This window comes from Apodemus sylvaticus, chromosome 4 (assembly GCF_947179515.1).
Source record: "Apodemus sylvaticus chromosome 4, mApoSyl1.1, whole genome shotgun sequence".
NCBI classification, from domain to species: Eukaryota; Metazoa; Chordata; class Mammalia; order Rodentia; family Muridae; genus Apodemus; species Apodemus sylvaticus.
In genome coordinates, this window is record NC_067475.1 from 160,671,732 (window position 1) to 160,694,735 (window position 23,004).

The window sequence follows — 23,004 nt, forward strand, 5'->3', positions numbered from 1 at the left end:
TGGACAAGCTCAAATGCCCTCTTAGTGTGCATACATAAATACAACTATATATATATATATATATATATATATATACACACATACACACACACACAAAAGTCAGAAAAGAATCTTATTCTGTCTTATTCTGTAAGTTGGGAAAACAGTTCAGTTCTATTGTGGACCACTGTATAGAGTGTAAACTAAAAGTTCTGTAAGTAGGAACTGGCCCGTATATATAGATTATGATGATGTAGTAGATCGTATCTGACAACACACAGAATATTCTTTTTTGATTACTAAATCTGTTTAGATATTTCTTGAAAGTAAAATCTAGTCATTTATCAATACTGGAAATATGCGATATATACATATATATATTTATGTGTGCATATGTATGTATGTATGTATGTATATACGTATGTATATTCTGTGATGCTCCAGTCAATAATCTTTAAAAAAAATGTACTCTTGAACAATTCCAACAAATTGTTCAAATAGAGCTTCATCTTTCTTCAAATTATGGTCCCTATACACTCTTACTTCTTGAACGTTTTTCTCTCCTTGGCCCCTGTAGCCCTATCCATATTAAGGAAAATATTCCAAGGTTCATTTTTCTTTGCCTTACTTTTTTCTCCCTTTTATTCAATGATATTACTCGAGGACAAAATTGTCAATTTCATCCTGAAAACTACCTTTATGTTTTCAAAGAGTTCTGTTTCACTCATACTTTATTTCTCCAATAAAAGCTACACCTATGTCAGAAATCATCTTATCATTTTGGAACCAGTACTCTTAATTTCCCCCTTGTAAGTATTGTTCCAAAGCCCTAGAAATCATGGAATACTCTTTAAATAAGACAACCCAACTGTACTGATAAATGGTTCTGTAAACTTTGATATATAATCATTAAATAACAGTGTTGCTGAAACATTATAGGTTTTCAAATGAGCAAATCCAAGCAGCCTAATACTGTTTTCACTTGGGACAAATTACTAAGAAATTCAGGAATCATTACTATAGTCCTAAATTACAGGGAGGAATATAAGAAAAAATAGTGTTCTATCTGCCTATTCTTTAAATCAGTTTTCAATCCATCAAAGAAATGCTAATTATGGAAAATGACTAACCTTCTAGAGCCCCAAACCAGTGATAACTACAAGTCCCATGATGCAAAGCTCTAGCATGAATTTATGCTGCCCAAAGTGCCTTCTGGGAATTGAAGTCTTCTCCTCGCCTACTTGGCAAACTAGATATTGTAGCCCCATTTCTCAGAAACTCGCTTTTAGTAATAAAAGTATGTGGGAAAAAACTGTCGATTCCCTGAGACGGAATTAGATTTGTTTGGGCTACTGCCGAGACAGGGACCAACAATTCCAAGGTGAGCCTCCGGGGGCGGCGCCGTGATGTGACGTCACTTCCGGGGTCGGCATACCTCCTCCCTCCTCCCCCTTCAGGCCGTCTCTTCCCTCCGGTTCGCGGGAACCTGGCTGGGCGGCCGTGCCTAGGCACCGAGCGGGTGCTCTGGGGCGGAGAGTCACGTGAGGAGTCCGAGTGCCGGGCAGGAGGCGACCCACCGCGGTGGAAGAGGAGCCGCCTTCCTTCACTGACAGCGTGGGGTCGCGGAGCGCGCCGAGGTAGGACGCGGGGCACCTGCCGCCTGGACGGCGGGCGCGCGGGAGGCTGCGGGGCCGCGGAGCGAGCCTGGACCCCGCCGCGTCCCTGGCCGCTCGCCCGGGAGGACCGGAGGTGCCGGAGCCCGGCCGGCCCGAGGGGTCGCGGCCCGCGCCGACCACGCCGCCCGGCCAGGTTCCCCGGGCCTGCGTTCCGCCAGCCACCGCGCCATCACCCTTCGTACAGGTAGCGCGGGAGCAGCCTCCTGGGTACGGACGCCAGGCGCCCCCGAAGAACGCGCCACGCCCTCCGCAGGCTCGGCACTCCCGCGGGTGGGAGTCCCGGGGCGCACACCGGGCCGCCCTGGGCAGCCCGCGCGGCCTCAGGTGACAGATGTCAGAGGCTGGAGCTGCGGGCATCCTGCTCAGCTCTCCTGGTGGGGAGCTGCGGCGTGCGGGTGGGCGTGGGGGTGGGCGTGGGCGTGGGGGTCACCCAAGGGCGAATCTGTAGCCCACGTTTGTGAATGTTGGACGGGTAAGGAAGGTTGCACTGGCCGCGTGACGTTAAACACCCTGTTTAACTTCCCACGTCCAGAGGAGACACCTTGCTCAGAGAAGAGCAATTAAAGTTGGCCTGGTAGATCCCCCGTTGCTGTGTATAAATAGACCGCTCATTTCTCCTGGTCGGTGCTTAAAATTTCTGAGTTCATTACTTAACGACGTAATGGCAAATCATTACTTCTTTATGCTACAAAATTATTCTGACATAAAATACAATCATGTTTTGGACCTTAGGTTATTGAGAATAATCTAAAATCTAAAGCAAAAATTTTAATTATTTAATTTGCTTGACTGTAAATCCGATTACCCCCCCCCCCGCCATTTTTTTCATTAACTTTACCAAGTTTGCATTTGATTCTAAGTTTTTAAAAAATATTACTTTCAAGACAGTTGTTGCTGGCTTGGTAGTGCAGGTGAATGTCCCAGCACCTCTGGAGGCTGCAGCAAGACCGAAAAAGTTCAAGCCTGCCTGGTCCGCTTAGCCAGTTCACAGGCAGCAACTGGTAAGGCAGTAAGACCCTGTCTAAAAATTAACGTTTTTTTAAGGAAAGAGGTTTAGAATGTAAGAGACATGCATAACTTTTGCAGGTCTCAATCAAAATTAAAGAGCATCCTTAATAATCTCAACTTCTGACTGACTGTGATTATCCTGTGCAAATCCTTGAAAGTTTCAGTAATTGTATAAAAAAATAAAATGAATGACTTTTCCTTCTTCTGTTCCTATGTTGCATATAGTATTACCAGGATGACAAAACTTCTTTCCATTTTTGGAAGGGGGGGGTGGGAGTGGACAGGGAATGTTTGTTTATATGTTGGGATTTAGTCCATTTAAAATGAATATTGCAAAAAATAAGGGAAAGTAGAAAGAAAGAGAAGGAGGAGGAGGAGAAGCAGGAATATCATGAGGGTCAAGAAAGGAGATGTAAAATAAGTTTGTTCTCTTCACCATGTAAACAAGAGTCCACAGAGATAAATCAGATTAAAGGATGGTGTTAGACATATGACTTCGTAAGTAATTGAGTGTCACATATTAAGAGAAGCTTTTTGTTTTCTTTTGGATTGAGTTCTAAGTTGAAGACTAATCCTTCACTGTGTCCTTCTTGTTTTTAGATAGTGAATTCCTAAGAAGGAAGCAATGAACTGCATATTGGTTGTTCATTAAGTGTTTGGACTCAAAGGTATCCAAGTTTGTTGCCAAGGCCGAAGAAGATGGCAACCCCTTATGTCCCAGTTCCGATGCCAATAGGAAACTCTGCTTCCAGCTTTACAAACAACAGAAATCAAAGGAGCTCTTCTTTTGGCAGTGTGTCAACAAGCTCAAACTCTTCCAAAGGCCAGCTAGAAGACTCAAATGTGGGCAGCTTTAAGCAGACGAATGTCCAGGATCAGTTGGACAGTGCATCATCAGTCTGTGGCAGTCCGCTCATTAGGACTAAATTTACAGGTACAGATTCATCCATTGAGTATTCTACTAGACCAAGAGACACTGAAGAACAGCATCCTGATGCAGTAAATTGGGAAGATAGACCTTCAACGCCTACAATTCTAGGTTATGAGGTTATGGAAGAGCGGGCCAAATTTACCGTAAGTATTGGTTTCTGCCGCACACCAGTAACAAGAAAAAGATAAGGCAAGCCTGTATTTCAGATTCTTGACCACATAGTCTTTGGGATCCAGTTGTTTTGGCTTTATATTTATGAGACTCACCCTTAATCATGCATAAATTTTAGGTAGCTCATTTTTATTGCTGATAATACTTGTTTTTTGAGGTTCTTTCTGGCACTACTACTGTGATCATTTAGTACCGATCACTTGGGAACTACATGTATGCATTTCCATTTCCATTTACAATCTACATAGGAGTAAAGGTGTTAGTTCCATAGCTCAGCATTGGAAAATCCTGGTGAGCCATGCTCTGTAGGGGGAACCATTGCAGTGTGGCTTTCTACTCATTCCATACGTCCCTAGTGTGTTGCCTTTTCCTTCCATCTTATTTTATGTTTCCTAGTTTATATAAAGCGTGAGTTTTCTCAGTGACTAGTTACATAAAACACTCAAACCTTTCTGGCTATTTGGATAAGCCCTTGCACATTCTCCTGTGCACCTCCATTTGCAGTTTTCTGTGTTCTAGACCCAGCTCGGACTAGCTCCACTCTGTACATCTGCACATCCTATAATGCTGTAAGAATGTTAACACATCTGCAGACCATCCAGGTGTGATCCTTAAGTCCATGTTGATGAAAGGCCTGGCCATTTGTAGTTTTCTGTGAAATCACTTAATTGGGCACTTAAATAACTAAAAGCCTTCATTTCCAATGTTTCCTGTGACATATCGCCTGTGCCCCACTCCTCTGCCAGGCCCACAGTCCTAATTGGTGAGGCACTTAGTAGGTGTTGATACCCGGTACTTTCAGCCCACTGTTGTTTCTCAGGATAGCCTGTGCTATTCTCTCCCTATGCACTGAGATTTGTTACATCAGTAAACCAGCTGTAGAGAACATCATCTTCACAGTACTGTCCTCAAATATCTGAAGAACCCATCAATATTTGTCTTGAATTCCTCCTCATAATGTTTTAGAATTGTCCATGCAGAGGCCTTGTGGTCAGATTTCTGCTTGATAGTCAATAGAAGAGATCTACATTTGTTTTCCTTTTTTTAACTATTTTTTTTTCAAGTCTATGGGGTTTGGTTTTATTTTGTTTCTTCTTTGGTATTTTGAGGTAGGGTTTCTCTATGTAGTCCTGGCTGTTCCTGGGACTCACCGTGTCGACCAGGCATGCTTGAACTCATGCAGATCTGCCTGCCTCTGCCTCTGCCTCCTGAGTGCTGGGTTTGGGTCTGGGCTGCCATTCCCAGCTGGGTTTAAATACTGTAATATTGTGTGCTTATGCACATTGGCCTGTGTGTTTATCATCAACCTTGCTAAAGTCACATTAAAGAGTTGGCTTCTGGATTTTCTTGAAGTATAGTTTTTCTGTGTGTTTATTCTGCTGCTTCATGCTGTTAACAGATGCCTGGAGGAGAGGCTCTCCAAGGAAAACCGTTGACATGATTTTTTGAAAAAAACAGTCTAGTGTATAGGGTGCAGTTATAATGTTGCTGGGATAGGAAGAGGCATTTTACCATTTGTAACTTGATGGCTATTTCTTTACACAAGTGTACTTTACAAGAGAGTGTACTCACTAACGGCGTGCCTGGGTATGGATGCCTGTGTCTGTGTGTCTAAGTGTGTGTGCTGCAGCTAACCCCAAGTCGCTGCTGCTGCTGTAGATCTGAGCTGGGGAGTCGGCTCAGTGAGTAACTTGCTTGCTGCCAAGGCTCGGGACCAGAGTTCATTCCCAGGACCCACGCGGTAGAACCAAAGAACCTCCACACATGTGCTGTGGCATTTTGTCTTGATCATACCTAAAAAACTTACTTTGCTGTCTTCATATCCATGCATTTGGTTCTTTAAATGATTTTGCATTCTTGCATAAAGATTGCTTGTTAGATCAAGTAACGTTTTCTACAAATGTTTGATTTCTTCTTTTCTCTGTCCCCCCTTTCCTCTCCCCTCCCCTCAATATCCTTTTCCCATCTCTCTTCCTTTCTCTCTTTCTAGGTATATAAAATCCTAGTAAAGAAAAGCCCAGAAGAAAGCTGGGTAGTTTTCAGAAGATACACTGACTTCTCCAGACTGAATGACAAAGTGAGTAGTCAGACCTCAAGCTGCCTTCAGTTGCCAGTTCTGTGTCTGTTCCCGGCATCCTCACTTCACGTAGCTTCCCATAAGTTCCCAAGTCTGTGGGCTCATAGGGATATCATATAGTTAGTTTACTATAGTAACTATTAGTGTCATCTGCACAGTTAGCTGAATATTTGTGAAAACTTGTTCTATGTCATATATGATTATATAGCCTCAAAAGTTTAAGGAAATGTACATAGCATCACTTACCATAAAAGGAAGCAGAACAAAGGTCTGTAGGGTCACTATTAGTGCTATTGCTGTCTACACTGTTAAACCCTTGTTAATAGTAGTTGGGACAGGGGTGTGGTTACTATTGGTGCTATTGCTGTCTACACTGTTAAACCCTTGTTAATAGTAGTTGGGACAGGGGTGTGGTTACTATTGGTGCTATTGCTGTCTACACTGTTAAACTCTTGTTAATAGAAGTTGGGATGGGGTGTGGGTGTCTTCACCAGGCAAGCTCACAGTCAGGCTTTGGGCTGGGCTGGGCTTATCTGCTGTCTCTGGAGAAGAATCAGCTTCCAGGCTCATTCAAGTTTTGGTCAGAGTTTGGTTTCTGAATGTTGTAGGTCAAGGCACTTGCTTGATTGATGTCTATTAGGACATGGATCGTTCTTGTATGCAATTGCTCCATCTTTAAAGTTGCAGCCTAACTATTTAAGTGGGTTAGTCAAAAGTTGAATACATAATAAACCAGAAAAGATACAAAAAGCCAGTTAGGCAGTACTTAACAGTATTTATGAAATCAGAAATGGGAATGACAGCTGCAGTGAATCCTACTCGGTATCCACCAGGATGCCTGACCGGGGAGGTGGAAAAGACCAGGTGCAGGCGTGGTGTGGAGCACCTGGAGTGCCTGCACACATCGGCACCAAGGAGCAGCAGAAGATGGCATAGCTGGGTTAATTATCATAAGCTTGTTTGGTGAATGATTTCAAACAGTCCGTGGTATAGAACAGTATCCCATTCATTTAACTGAGTTAAACGTTGTCCCTTTCTTTTTTCTTTTTCTTTTCCTTTTCTTTTTCCAGTTAAAAGAGATGTTTCCGGGATTTCGATTAGCACTTCCTCCAAAACGCTGGTTTAAAGATAATTACAATGTGGACTTTCTAGAAGATAGACAATTAGGATTACAAGCATTTCTTCAAAATTTAGTAGCTCACAAGGACATTGCTAACTGGTATGTAACAAATTGAAATAAGAAATTATAAAATCATTTCAAAAAAGTTTAAACGGAAGAATAAATTTTAGGACCAACTTCATATCAGCATATATTGGAGGGTGAGGATGTAAATACTTTTCTCAAATACACAGAATTTTCTTGATTTCTTTCAGTTGAGGATTTTATTTAGCATTTCATTTTTATTAAAACTTTAAATGTGAAAAGAAAAATATGAGTATACAATGTCCTCAAACTATACAGCTGTAAATTTGATTTTTTTTTAGTAATCATTTAGACAAAATGGCTCACATAATAGTCAATTTTTGGTTAATGTAAAAATAATTTTGAAGCTAATTTTTATATCTTTTCCAAGTAAAATAAAAATTAGGAATTGAGATTAATTCATGTGGTAAAATAAGATTTTTGGAAACATTAAATAGTGTGAAAAGGATCAAAGTTTTTTTTTTTTTACTTCTGAATATAAGAAAATCTCTTAATGAAATATATTGTGTGAAGGATACATGTTATTAGAAAACTTAGAACTGTTTTGAAAAACTACAGAGAACATTTCTAGTGAGCAGGAACATATAGTACCTGACTGCAGCTGTGTTGCAGAGGTCGAATAATCTGCTCTTATCCCCCAGCGGCGGCAGTGGGTTTTGCTACCTGCGCCAGTGTTCTAAATTCTCAAATGAAAGACAGACAGACAGACACACACACACATAGAGCCTTATATTTGATAATGCCCTAAGCCACTCCCAAACCTCCACACGGCTAGTACTTTCTCCCTTTCAGTACTCTTAATTATTACTTACTAAGTCCTCTGTTCCAACCTGCGGCCCTCGGGTACCATGACCCTTGGCTTTTACACGTTGGCTATCTCTCTGCCCTGCACTTCTCAGGCCTGGGCTTTCTGCTTCCCCAGCATGGTGGGTCTGCTTCTTCTTTGGTTCCCTTGCCTATGAATCCTAAAGTCCCACCACCTTCTCCCTGCAAGCAATGAACCAAATCTGTAACATGGCTGTTTGCAGTTTTTCAAATATGATGAAAAATAACTAAAAAAACCTGTTGTCCCTCCTTTTCTTTCATTCCATCTTTATGCAAATCACCTGCAACCTTCCCTGAGAGCCCTGCATAGTCTGTGAGCATCTTGTTCTTCAGTGTGCGCGCCTCAGCTTGGAGACCGGCTTCAGGCATGTCCCCCTTTCCAGCGTCTGCCTCTGCAGACCTGCATGCCGTCTTCCACACACTGTAGTCTCTTCCCGCAGGACCCATCCAGACTTGTTTACTTTACCTCATCACAGCCATCTTCACCCTAGTACAACCAGGTCTTGCCTCACCCGCACTTCTGTAGCTCACTACAGCCTCTGGTCTTTTTGCAGTGTAGTTTGATGAGGTCACCCTGGCCCCAGGCTCTGCCTGTCTTTCCAGCAGTGCTTTTGTTATTCCTCCGCTCACCCATTTGGGTGCACCCGCCACCCTCTTTGTCTACTAGCTTGCTTCTTGGTCTCCAAGTCTATTGTTCCCTGGAAAGGCAGACTTTCAGATTGCTACTCCATGGTAACTCTTTCAGCAAAGACTTCTCTTCACTAGGTCACTGGCCTTTTTGACTAGCACCTTGCCTCTCCATTACGAAAACCAGGTCTCTGCTTTCTTACTGCATTTGTAGCTGGCCTTTGCCGGTTTGAAAGTTGTCTCCTAGTTCTTTAAGATACCAGTGAGTGGTATGTAGTGAACTTCTGTACTTCCAGGTAGCATGATACTACTAGCTTCTGTTGGTCTTAAGAATTGAGAAGATAACACTTACTCATCACCACAAAGTTTAGTCCTCCTGGGAATCCCGGTTAAGAAAGGCAGGTTGGTACTTGACGTCCATCGCATTTTGCTTTGCACATTTTTTTTTATTACTTGGTTTCGTTTCTTTCACCAGAGTTTAAGATCTAGTTACGTGGTTATTTCATTCATTGGGCAGCGTCCTGAGCTTCACACAGTGCTGACTCAGGCAGCTAGCTCTTGGTGTCTCTTGAGTGAATAAATGGCAGGACTGTAGCACTCCATTAGAAAAGAGGAGTCTGTGCAAATGAGGCTATAAAGAGATATATATTTTTTGAGAAATATAAATATAAATTTATATTTCAGGAAAACCACTAACAAAAACTAGTGTGCATAAATCATAAAAGACCTTTGAAGTTTATCCTTATATCATTAAAAAAAACTATAAGAAATTGTTGTATTCTGTCTGCAGCTGCCTGCAGCTACTACAAACTGGGTTGCTGGAACAGAAGCTGAGGGATAGATGGGAAGGGGTGAAAAGATCAAGGCCCCAACTTTAACTTTAATCGAGGTCAGGCCTTTTAACAGTTTGGGCAAGTCCCTCCCCCCAGACTCCAGGCTGAGTTCCTGGGAAGTCGTCTGGTGGTCCTTGGCTCTACTGCTCAGGCAGCTGGGTGGGTCAACTGCTTAATTCAGGAATCTATAGTCCTGGAGGAACAATGAGCTTAACCTTCACTCTGAGCTTCCAACCTAGGATAAAAATTCCTGCTGTAACCTACTTCCCTGTTATGCCCTAATGTCAGATTCCTGCTCAAAGCCAGGGATTGTCCTTGGCCAAAGCCAAGTTCCTACCTTGAGGCATGACACTCCAATATGGCTCTGTACAAGAAATCCATTTTATACTGAAATGTGCTAAATTACATTCTAGGGGCCACTTTAACCTTTTATATAATTTGATTTTTAACTAGTAAAATTTAACTATTTTAAAAATTACTAGTAATAGATTTCAGTCATTAAAAGTTAGGAATTGCAGCCAGCCAGGTGTGGAGTAAGGAGCCTGGAATACCAGCACTTGGAAAGTAAAGACTGGAGATTTTGTATGTCTGAGTTAAGCCTGGACTATCTAGAAAGGCCATATCAAAAAACAAAATAGATGAAATTATATCAATCAAATCTACTTATCAGGGAAAAGGGGGAATAAAGGTCAGTAGAGGACATGTATCTTACATGCACAGGACTGAGGCTTTGAACCCAGAACTGCAAATAAAGAGTAGGCCTAAACTAGGCATGTGGAGCATGCCTTTAATCCCAGTACTTAAGGAAAAGACAGGTAGATCTCTGTGAGTGCAAGGCCAGGCTGGTGAGGTCACCTATCTAGTGAGGTCCAGGACAGCCAGGACTGTGTAGAGACAGCCTGTCTCAAAAAAAAAAAAAAGTCAATAAGAAAGATGAAAAAGAAGTTTAGTTTGTTAGAGACATTCAGAATTCCTAAAACTGGAGAGTTGGCTCACTGGTTAAGAGCACTTGTTCCTCTTTCAGAGGACCTGGGTTCTGTGCCTTTGGTGGTTTTTATGACTATTACTCCAGTTCCAGGCAGCATAAGACTTCCTTCTGCCCTCCCTACGCAGGTGGCATGTACATAGTGTACTTACATACATGCAGACGGCTCATACTCACACAGAATAAATCCACAAACATTTAAGATTCCTGGAACAGCACACAGAGCTTTCCGCAATTTTTAAATGTGCATTTCAGGAAAATGGATGTTTCTTACCAAGTAAGTTGGTGAAAGTTTTCATTTTCTTAAAATGTTAAGAGTATTAAAACTTAGGAAGTATTTAGTTTACCTCACAGTTATTGATCTAGTTCTATTACTGCTTTTGTCTTATATCATCAGACATCTAGGAAATCCCCTTAACTTGTTAGACTAAAAATAGAGTATTCTTTGTGATAAAGTATATGTTATTTTTTGTGCATAATATTTCACATTGATCTTACAGTGAAAGAGGTTCCTTAAATAGCATGAGAAGGTGAAGAGAAGGATTATTCATCTGTCATAAATGTTAGCCCCATAACTGCTTGGTCACATGTCATATAGAGAACTTGGGCAACTGTTTGACTAAAAGAGGGAAGTTTGTAAATTGCTGTTCTGTGTGATGTGTTTTTCTCCTTTTAAACTCTTTAATCTACCAGTTAAACCTTGAGAAGTCCTGCAGGGAAAAGAAGCTTTCAGACTTTACACCAGACTAGCAGGGTGGGATGGGGCAGGGGGAGCTAGTGAGGAGCATTTGTGGATAAGAAATACACTGAACCATGAAGCATAAGAGTCAGGTTGGTGGTAAGATGGCTCAGCGGTTAAGAACACTGACTGTTCTTCCTAAGGTCCTGAGTTCAAATCCCAGCAACCACATGGTGGCTCACAACCATCTGTAAATGAAATCTGATGCCCTCTTCTGGTGTGTCTGAAGACAGCTACAGTGTACTTACATATAATAAATAAATAAATCTTTAAAAAAAAAAAGAGGTTGAGGTGGGAAGGCTGATCAGGGTAACAGGTGGCGTGAGTCGAGGCTGGTCCGCATGAGACCCAGCTCTAAACACAAGGATATAGGTTGCTGAGTGTCATAAAAGAAAGTTAACACTAGTCTGGGTCATTGTTTTATGCTGGCTCTGAGACCGAAACTCTACTCCCTCTTAATAGAGGAGCTATACTATATATATATATATTATTTTCAAGATTCTTTGTTTACATTCAAAATGATTTCCCTTTCCCAGTTCCCCCCTTCCCATAAGTTCCCTAAGCCCTCTTACCTCCACCCATTTTCCTATCAACCCCCTTCTACTTCTCTATCCTGGTATTCCCCTACCAAAAAAAAAAAAAAAAAAAAAAAATAGAGGAGCTATAGATGGGATTTTGAACTGGGTTACAAAGGAGCAAACTGATTAGTTCAGGGAGCTCTGCGTACCCGGGTGCAGGTCCGCAGAGTGAGCTCCCTGTGCCGCACTGCCACTACCTCGCAAGCCTCACTCTTTCTTCTCTAACTGTAGGTATTTCATAGACAGAATTGATAGGGGGATTACAATTCTACATCACTGGTCATCCTGGTTTCCTTTGTGCTCTTAAACCATGTGCAGTATTCTCAATGCCAGAACTTGAGAATGGGAATACAAATTGAATGTGTTCAGAGAGGCGTGGCCTGTAAGAAAGTATTTAACCAATACATAAAGCAAAATCATTTTCACATAGAAAGGGGTGCAGACTTATTCTCAGCGGACAGATTTAGGGACCATCTATCACTTGTACTGTGTGACTGAAAAGGTCTTTTTTCTATCTAAACTTTGATATCATTCATGAGATAGAGAAGTGCAGAGCAACTGTGAGTGGGAGAGTGGTGTGAAGCAGTGTGCATGTGTTAGTGCATTGATGATGCTTCCAGACATGAAGCACTGGGGGAAGTGAGGACCATTCTCAATGCTTGGTGATGTCATATAAAAGATTTGGGGTTACCTGAATGATTCAGAGAGCTTAACAAAGACTCGTAAGTAAAAGTTTTAGGGAGACAAAAGTACTACTTAGTTAAAGAAGTAACGTACTCACAGGGTGGTATCTGTTCAAAACAGAAAGGGAGCATCACCTATCGTTGCCTGAAGCTTAAAGGGGACAGAGGAACAAAAGGCAGAGTAGGCAATTGATTCTGCTGCATTGCAGTGGTGGACATTGCTCAAGTGTCCTTTCCCCAGACTGGAAAGACTTGACAGTCTAGAATCTGCTGGCCATCAGCTTCTTTGTTCTTTTGGGCTTTTATTTTCATAATATGACTTTTTATATTCCTATTTTTCTTTTAAAGAGATCTCACTAAATATCCAACTTACCTTTTCATGACTTACACAGTTTTGTCATTATAAACCTCTCTGGCCCAATATGACCCCAAAACCCTATTCTCTTTTCAATACAAAGTGGCATGCCCCCAATTTAATGTGTCAGTTGATCATATATATTTCTACCTTTTACAAATAAGAAATTGCACATATATATCAAGTTATCTCCTAGGCCTGCAATTGCTGTTTGGAAGAAGAGAGCATGTTTATTGTGAGGAAGTTTGATGGTCCACTGTCTTTTTGTTGTTGTTGTTGTTGTTGTTGTTAGATATATTCTTTACATTTCAAATGTTATCCCCTTTCCTGGTTCCCCCCACCCCAGAAAACCCCCTAACCTATCCCCCCTCCCCCTGCTCACCAATCCACCTACTCCCACTTCCCTGTCCTGGCATTCTCCTATACTGGGGCATTGAGCCTTCTCAGGACCAAGGGCCTCTCCTCCCTTTGATGTCCAACAAGACCATCTTCTGCTATGTATGTAGCTGGAGCCATGGGTCCCTCCATGTGTACTCTGATTGATGGTTTATTCCCTGGGAGCTCTGGGGGTACTGGTTGGTTCACATTGTTGTTCCTCCTATGGGGCTGCAACTTCCTTCAGCTCCTTGGGTCCTTTCTCTAGCTCTTCCATTGGGGACCCTGTGCTCAGTCCATTGGTTGGCTGAGAACATCCACCTCTGTATTTGTCAGGCACTGGCAGAGCCTCTCAAGAGACAGCTGTATCAGGCTCCTGTCAGCAAGCACTTCTTGGTACAACTAGTGTCTGGATTTGGTGACTGTATATGGGATGGATCCCCATGTAGGACAGTCTCTGGATGGTCTTTCCTTCAGTCTCTGATCCACCCTTTTTCTCTGTATCTCCTCCTGTGGGTATTTTGTTCCCTCTTCTAAAAAGGACCAGAGTATCCACTGTCTTAACCCACTGCTGCTGATACAAAGTATATCCTTAAGATTATTTCATTATATAAAATGTTTGCTAATTAAGAGATGGTCAGAAGTTTTCCTCTTAATATCTGGGGGAAGTGTATATGAATTAGTAGACATAGCAAGGGTAGTCTTTAAGGTATTTCAGAGTAAAGGCTTAGACCCTAGAAGGAGAATATAAATTAAGAATCGCGTTCCTTCATAGCAGGATGACCCCTATGCAGCTATTGGCACTCTTGCCTCTTTGAAAGTCCAGAGTGAAGTTTGCTGCTCGGGCTGCCGTCCTCTACCCCTGTTCTGAATCGTGTTGGCTATGATGTGGTCTGTATGTAACCAGAAACCTGTGATTTCTATTTGCATTTGCAAGATCCAATAACTTGAGTATAACCTTAATACCTTTTATAGTTTAGTATTTGCATGTGGCTACTTATGTAAAGACAAACAAACTGCTCATTTTTATATTATCTACAGAATCGTTTGCCTCACATACTGTGTAGTTCAAATGTGTCTTTTGTGTTCTTCTGTCTTTTGTAAATTTATTTGTATGCCAGCTAATTTTTTTTGCCTTTGAAAAGCCTTGCAGTGAGAGAATTTCTTTGTCTGGACGATCCACCAGGTCCATTTGATAGCCTAGAAGAAAGCAGGGTAAGTGCTGTGTTACATGTCCCGTGAAAGAACAATAAATAATACAGTACAATTTCTACATTGTGTCTTGGATGAATTGGCAAACAGCACTTTATTATCAATTCAAACTAGAGTGATTTTATACAGACAGCTTTTAATATTTGAATCAAAGGTTTCTTTCATTGAAAAACATGGACCTAGTTTAGTGAACAGATAAAAATATGTATCATGTAATGAATAAAAATCTAAAATTAAATCCTTTCTACTTATTTTACTGCTTTAGAAAATTAATAAGATGCTACAGGAATTTAGATTTACTTTATTTGGCACTATGATTTTATAATGAGCATTCCTTTTCTAAGGTATGCAAGTGAGGAACCTAAAGTGAAACAGATTTAATTGGTAGGCTTGTGGTTTTATGCAGTTAAACTGTAGCACTTCTTTGTTTCAGAGTAAATGCTGTAGCTTTTTTAAAAAACAGCTTTATTGAAGTAAAACCTTCAAAAGCTTTATTCATTTGTTATTTTGTTATTTCATTGTAAATATACATCTTAGTAATTTTAGTATTTATACAGCTGTTGCATCATCATAATCTAGTTTTAGAATATTTATATTTCCTCAAAAAACTTCCAGAAACATTGTACAGTCTGTGCCCCTAGCCCAAGACAACCCATAATCTACTTTTCTTCCCTATGACTTTGCTTTTTCTGTTTGTTTCCTATATATCGGTTCATGCAGTAATGTGGGGCATGTTTATACATATAATTCACATTCAGTTTGCATAATCCTTTGTGTCTGTGATGATGTACATGACACAGTTTACATACTTTATCTTTTCTGCTTTCTTTCACCATGCATGTTTACAGGCTGTCCCACTGCATAGATAGCTCCCATCACCACTTTCAGTCTTGTGTCATTTCTTAATGAATGACCGATCACATTGCATTTCCCAGCCTCCAGCTCAATGATAGATACATCGTTTGCAGTTTTATTCCATTACAAGCCACCACGGACAGTTCCTTTGAAGCACTGATACATGCATGCTCTCCTTTCTCTTGAGCTATGTCCTGGGAAAGGAATCACTTTCTTGTAATACATCCTGATGTCAACTTTTTAAAGAAATTCATAATTCTTTCTAAACTAATGGACTGTTTTACATGAGAGTTTCTGTTTCTCCATGTTCTCACAAAGACATGTGACATTACAAAACTTCCTTTTTTCACCCAGATTGTTTTTCGTCCGGCCCCTTGAATGGGTCATTTCTTGCCTTCACTATCAATCTAGAGGAAAAGTCAGCCTTTAATTTTGTCATTTCTGTATATGGTGGCTACTTCTGCTGTTTGGAAGACCTCTGTCTTGGACTTTCAGTAATCTGATTGGGATACGTCAGCGTGTGGCCCCTGTGTTCATCACGGGCATGCTTCCTGGGACTGGCGCCTGATACTGCCCAGTGGAGGTGTAATGGCCATCATCTCAAGTCCTGTGCAGTCCCCTCCTCCCTTCCCCCTGGGTCTCTTTGTAATTTTCACTTTGTTGCATAACTCTGAAGAGTTGATTTCTCTCCAGTTAGTTTTACTCAGTTATATATTTATTCTCTTTGTTTGCATGATTAGGTTGTTTCTATAGGTTTGTCTTTTGAGTTCAGGAGTTCACAGCTCTGTCCTACCAGGTCTACCATTGAGTGTCTCTTATTCATTTGTATTTTAGTCATTGAAGTTTTTTGACTCTGGAATTTTCTCATTATGATTCTCAGTTTACTGGGAAATAAATATACCTTTATTATTATTATTATTATTATTTGGCTTTCATATACCTAATATGCAAGCTGCCTCAACAGTCACTATTCTACATATCATTATTTGAGGTCATTTAGAGATAGTTTCTAATAACTGTTGATTTTCATTATATATATATGGCCTATTGTGTTCAATGCTAGACACTTCAGATGCATTTAGCAACTGTTTCTGCATTATAGACTGTTGTATTGGTCTTCTCATTTAGTAACTGTGATATTTGTCTCTGCAGCATATGTAGTCACTGAGACTTATATCATTTTCTAATTTTGACCTAGAGTGTGTTTGAAAAGTTCTATTTTAGGTGGATATATTATACTATGCAACTGTTGGCATTACTACTTTTTCAACTCATAGAGCTCATGATTTCCATTCCTTTCAAATAGAGAATTCTTCCTAACTTCAATGTGGTTCTTAAGCACTTTACATTTTTCCTTTTACAAAATATGTACTGGCTAGCTGGGAAAGAGTGAGAGTTGGTTTGAGTTAGGACTTCTGAAACTCCACACTACTGCATCATGCAGTACCCTCAGGGACTGGGTAACTCTCTGCCAAGGGGATGCTGATCAGCTCATTCCCAAATTGGTTGAACTAACTAGTGTAAATGAATCATCAAAGCTGTATTAAGCCTATACATTGTACAAAGCAATGTGTAATATAGCTCCTAGAATTTAAAATAAATGTACTTTCTTATAACTGTACTTGAAAATAAATATTTATTTAGAAATTCTCTACTGACTTTTTACTTTTGAAACAAAAGTGACAAGTTGAAATTACTCAAAAGATAAGGGACCTTAATCCAGTAAAACTTGTTCCTACTTTTTCAACCTGCATCCTATTGAAGGGAGACATTCCTCCAAGTGTCTATACCTAGGAAGAAATTAAGGCTGAGTATATTAACCTGGACTGCCCACTTGGGGAAATTCAGAGTTAAAACTCTGGAAATAAAGCAGTAGAAGAAATGAGGTTGGGGCATAGTAGCAATAAATAGATAATGATTGGAAATGCACAATAAAAGCTAGGTACGGTAGCACATGCCACTAATCCCAGCACCAGTAGGTGGATCAGTGGTGGGTTTGACTCATGCAGACCCAGTCTCAACAATCAAAGAAATGTATTATGGACTCAAAAATGTTTAAGGAAATGTTATACTACAAATAATTAAAACTTAAATCTTTAAAGTTTCCCCCATATAAATTCCAACCTTGAGGTATTCTTCAGCTTAGGAACTTAAATTTTTTTGTTGCCAAGTTTAAGGAAGCCAGAAAGGCAAGTAAAGGATGCCTCTGGGTTGTGAGACATTTTCTAGAAGCCACTGCTGATCACAAGAAAATTCATCACATTCATCATACCTTAAGAGTACAAGTTGTTCATACTAGTTTTGGATTGGTGGTTTTCTATGCATACAACCATTTTGAGGTCTTAGTGATAGCTAAATCACTCTGTGAGCATCTTTTTCTAATGATTATTCTGAAAGCCTAGTCCCTAGGGTAACACTCCCTCGTGGAGATGGTTTTTAGTCCTGGAAGAAACCCAAATATTTATGGAAAGCTTATTTGTATAGTAGAATTCCTTGATTATTGTATACTTTATTTACCCTTTAGCTTCACTACATTTGGAGAGTTATTCCCAAAATCTGCTCTTTCAGTCGACACATTTATTAGCAATGTGTTTCCCATCGTCACTCATTTATACTATTACTACTCTTCTTCTAGGCTAGATTTAATTCCTGGTTACCAGATGGATTTTTCTATACTAATGGCTACATAGGCCGCTTCTATAATTGCTCCATTACGATATCTCATCATAGTTTCTGTGATTTTTATTTTACTACACTCCAGGATACAAGTGTAATCTTTAAATCATTTTTGATAGTAAAACTTGCTTTTCACATCAATACATTAATTGGCTTGGCTTTTCTCAATGGGTGACCACTTATGCCAATACTGCTTGTGAAAGTGGTCGCTCTCCTTCATGACTTAATATTTATAGTTTCCGTGAGTAAACTATAAATCATGCGGCTTGCCTGTGTAGCCAGTCAGCTCTATTCCAGTTCATATCTCCTCCTGCCAGTTCTGTGCAGTTAATTAGCTTTAGAAGCTTAAGGGTCACATTGCAAAGGTTCTCTTCCATCTTGAGGTTGGTTTTGTTTTTTAGTTTTGGTTTTCAAAATTGGCTATTTATTCTTTCATGAAAATTTTATAATCAACTTGTGAATTCCTTGAAACTCATATTGCATATTAGTTGAGAATCTCTTTGGTACAGGTTTGATTTTTTTTTTTCCTAATTAAACTTTCAAGACAAGATGTATATTTAATCATTCTGTTGACAATTGTTTTATGATCTAAACTTTTACTATTGTTGAATTTTGTATATTTATTTCACATACCTATTATATCTTTGTAGATCCTTTTGAATTGGCTATATTGCTAATTATAATCTTACAATGCCAATATCCACAGTTTTTCCTATGTTCCCTAATATCATACATGGCGTTTTCCTGTACTATTGTGTTTGCCAATATTCTTGAAGATAAATTGAAACCTTCATAGTGAGGGTATTTCTTCTTCACCTTAAAGAAATCCTGTGTCGTGTTAGATGTTTTTTTTTTTGTAAGCTATTGGTAGTTTTGTTAATGTCTCCTTTTGTGGTTAAGGAAGTTATTCCCTATTTTTAGTTTGCTATGTTGTAGGGTATATGTTTCCATGTGCTTGGTGGTTTTATTTACATAAGCACAAATTATATTCATAGATTTTCAAATGATAAAGAATTGTTTGAGAGAAATTTTCATTTTTTTATTTTTATTTTTTAGTTTTTTGGGTTTTTTTTTTTAAGATTTATTTATTTTATTATATGTAAGTATACTGTAGCCGTCTTCACACACTCCAGAAGAGGGCATGGTTGTTAAGGATGGTTGTGAGCCACCATGTCGCTGCTGGGATTTGAACTCAGGACCTTTGGAAGAGCATTCGGTGCTCCTAACCACTGAATCATCTCTCCAGCCAAAATTTTCATTTTTAATTGCTGAATTTAAATGATAATGATTTATATCAAATTACTGAATGTATTGTTTTCCTTTCTATCTCTAGTATCAGGATTATTCTAATTTCCTAAGTTCCTCTTTTTCCATTCTCCAGAGATGCTTGAATGCTGTTAATAGCTTTTTTTATTTCAGTCTTCTTAGAACTTACCTGTAAGACTAATTTGACTGATAATTCCTTTAGTTTATCAGAGTTTAAATAACTGACTCCATTGTGTTTGATAAATGGTTGTAGTTTATTCAGATATCTACCTTTTTGTTGGTGGTGGTGGTGGTTTTTTTGAGACAGAGTTTCTCTGTGTAGCCCTGGCTGTTATGGAACTCACTCTGTAGACCAGGCTGGCCTCAAACTCAGAAATTCACCTGCCTCTGCCTCTGAAGTGCTGGGATTAAAGGCATGCACCACCACTGCCTGGCTATTCTTCAGTTTCTTAAATGATATTCTCTTACTTTATCTGTAATTATATGTCCATTTTCAGTGTTTGCTACTATAGTTATTCTCAAGGAAGAGAACTTACTGGTACCCCTGATGCATAGTAACTGAGTGCCGAAATAGTAGTAAACTAAAACAATAAGTGTAGTAATCTAAAACAATAAGTGTGGAAAAAACAAACTCTCTGGACTTTTACAAATACAGCTTTGATTTCTGTGTTCTGATTCTTTAGTAATGTTTTTGAGAGAGATACTACTTCAGTACATAATGTTTTTCTTTTCCTTCCTCTTCTTTGTAAAGGCTTTCTGTGAGACGTTAGAAGAGACTAACTACCATTTACAGAGAGAACTGCTAGAGAAGCAAAAAGAGGTGGAGTCCCTGAAGAGACTGCTCGGGGAAAAGCAACTTCACATAGATGCGTTAGAGAACAGAATCAGGTGGGTCATGGACAGGTCTGCAGTGTGGACAGTCTGACTCCTCACACTCTAGTCTCAGTGTCCTTTAGATTTTAATGTGACTTATGAAATTTCTCATTCTGAAAGTCCTGAGCTCTTGGCCTACTTCTTTATAAACTACTTGAATGTAGGAGGCTGAACATTGAAGGATGAGAAACCTCAGGAAAATAAAACTACAGCTAATTAAAATGTATTTTCATCTACCAGTGCGACATGACTTTTTCTAACTTCTGACTACAAAAGCTAGAATTTGCCTTCCTGTTAGCATATACTGAATGCATTTGAGGAAGTTTCTAATTATTATAGCTGATGATTTCACTATCAATTCCCTCATTTAGCAGTTAATAGTCTCATGACTGCAAAGACTTAGCTGGAGGCTAAGAATGCTGTATTTTTTCATAACAGTGAAGGCACACCATTCTTACTCAGAAGAAATAACTTTCTGTTGTAACATACCTTTAGAACGTTGTCCTTAGAACCTGGAGCATCACTGTATGTGTCAAGAGCAGAAGGTGGACAGATCCTAAGGGTGGAGTCCTCTGTACTTCAAGTCAATCGGGATGTCTTGGATGAAGATTCTAGGTATACAATTGTCTTAGTTAGGATTACTATGACTATAGTGAAACACTCATGACCAAAAGCAACTTGGGGAGGAAAAGGCTTATTTGGTTTATGTGTTCATCACTGAAGGGAGTCAAGACAGGAATTCAAATAAGGCAGGAACCTAGGGGCAGGAGCTGAAGCAGAGGCCATGGAGAGTTGCAGGTTACTGGATTAATTCCTCTGGGTTGCTCAGCCTGCTTTTATATAGAACCCAGGACTACCAGCCCACCGATGACATCACCCACAGTGGACTAGACAGTTCCCTGTGGTCACTAATTAAGAAAATGCCTTATAGGCTTGCCTCCAGCTCAGTCTTCTGGAGACATTTTCCTAAATGAGGTTCTTTCCTCTCTGATGACTTTAGCTTGTGTCAGGTTGAATACACCACAATGTTTAGCTTACTAACCATTGATCATTTAAATCCTAAGAATATGGTTTATGAACTTTCTGTTTCTATATCATGAATCTGTTCATCAAAAAAGAAACAAAGACAAACTAAATTATCCTAGTTTGTCCCTAAGAAAAGACTTTACTGGCCAGCCAATCTGGCCCCATTGGCAAACTCCAGGCCAGTAAGAGACTTTGTCTTGGAAAAGTAGGAGCAGGCCAGTGATACGTCACTGAGTATCTGCCTGCCTCCTGGGTGACAGCCTGCATCCAGTCCCTTGGTCCTACTCAGTGGAAGGAGAGAACTTACTCCCTTCAGTCATGCACAGATATGCAATCTAGTAAATAAATGGAACGTTTAAGTGAATAACACCTGAGGAATGATACCTCATATTGACCTCTGATCACAAGTATGCACATACATGTACATTCACACAAAGAATTGCTGGTTGAACTTATGATTATATTGCATTAAATTTACTAGCATACTTCTCTCTCTTTACAGAGCTGATCATAAGCCACACTTCAACTCTAGAGAAGCTGGAAGTGCAGTAGCAGACATAGAAGTCGCACAGTTGGCATATAATGCTGACGATGACTAACACACTGGTGACTGCTCCCTCCACTTCATCATTTCAACAGACGTCAGCAGAGTAGCAAATGCACCCTAATAGACTGAAACTGAACAAGAATGCACGTGTATAAAGTTTACATAAAGTTTTTTTTAAGTTATTGGAATAGGAATTATATTCACTGCTGCTTTCAATGTCTTTTATCCAGCATTGTATTTACTACGTTGAAAAAAAAAACAGAATTGTTATCAGGGCCCATATTCTTAAATACTTTACATAAATTATTACAGTGGCTTGCCTGTATATTGCTCCAGACTACTGTGTTTGTGAGTGTATATGTGTGTGCTTGCTTGTCTTAAATCACCACTTATATTAGGTGAAAATTAATTGCATGTTAGAATCTGGGTAATGTCTCTATCTCAGATATGATGTAGGTTTAAATCAGTGAACACCACAGGAAGGATAAATAAGAATCCAGTTTGAAATGTTAATGTGTCTATCATCTCTAGATAAAAATTGCTTATTTGAAATATTAATATTATTTAAAAGAAGATGACTTTCTAGAACCAAAGATAATGTGTTTTGAAGAGCTAAAATTAGATAGGCAAATTGATAAAATAGCCTTGATTGAAATGATGATTAATTAATGTCAAGATACTTAATTGTAAGTGTCCTGGTTTATTAATATATTATACTTGGATGTTTTCTGCATAATCTTCAACTCAGTTTTCTACCCATAAATTCACTGGGGTTTGCCTCATTCAGAACACTACCTCTTTTTGCTAATCAAGGCACATTCTTTTCAAAATATATTACAGTTTTGAGGCAAGTGAGTTATAGAAAAAAAAATAACCATATATACTGCAAAGTTCCAAAGTAGCTTGACTCCTGGTGTTCCATATGCATTTTTGTGTATGTGAAGGTGTTATGCTGTACTATGGCTGATTTTGTTTATATGTATTTAGCCAACTGATGCACTTTATGATAATTAAACTCATTTGTGCCAAGTTTAGGAGGGTGAGTTTCTTAAGTAGAGTTAGCTGGAAGGATGGTGAGGAGCCTTCACTGTTACTAAGAAGTCTCCCAGGGTCTGTGAGCCAGCCTTGTGAAGCATTCATCTTCTTTCAGCTCCCTGTACAGCTGTGAAATGCCTTGTCTCATCTTGATACTGTCAACGTGCATGTTTTCAATTTCTGCTGTTTGCATATTAGTCTTAGTGTGCATTGTAATCACAGTAACATCTTGAAATCCAAGTTGGCATTGGACTACATAAGCTTTCTAAAATCTGAAAGAACCTCCTGGAGAAATAGAATAACATCTTTATTTCTTCTTTGCAATCTAGAGTGTTATCATCTTAAGATACATTTTGGGATGCAGTTTTTTAAAATTCTACAACATAAGTCATTATGTTCAGTGACTCTTGTTAACCGTTGATCTTACAAGGAGAATACTTTTTACCAGAGTACAAAGATATATACGCT

General features: G+C 39.5%; 1 protein-coding gene across 3 annotated transcripts; it reads left to right on the forward strand.

The window, feature by feature from the left end:
* The first annotated feature begins 1,420 nt into the window (after positions 1–1,420).
* Positions 1,421–22,530, forward strand: Snx16 (sorting nexin 16). 3 transcript variants are annotated; one of them, XM_052180822.1, is made up of 9 exons: positions 1,421–1,616; positions 2,540–2,656; positions 3,264–3,737; positions 5,756–5,842; positions 6,913–7,061; positions 14,192–14,261; positions 19,807–19,943; positions 20,424–20,543; positions 21,457–22,530. In XM_052180822.1, exons 3-9 carry the CDS (start codon positions 3,363–3,365, stop codon positions 21,551–21,553), a joined length of 1,035 nt encoding a protein of 344 aa, XP_052036782.1. In that variant the 5' UTR covers positions 1,421–1,616; positions 2,540–2,656; positions 3,264–3,362; the 3' UTR covers positions 21,554–22,530. The 3 variants fall into 3 exon arrangements, with proteins under 3 accessions (XP_052036782.1, XP_052036781.1, XP_052036783.1); XM_052180821.1 differs by lacking the exon at positions 2,540–2,656; XM_052180823.1 differs by lacking the exons at positions 2,540–2,656; positions 20,424–20,543.
* Positions 22,531–23,004: the final 474 nt, after the last annotated feature.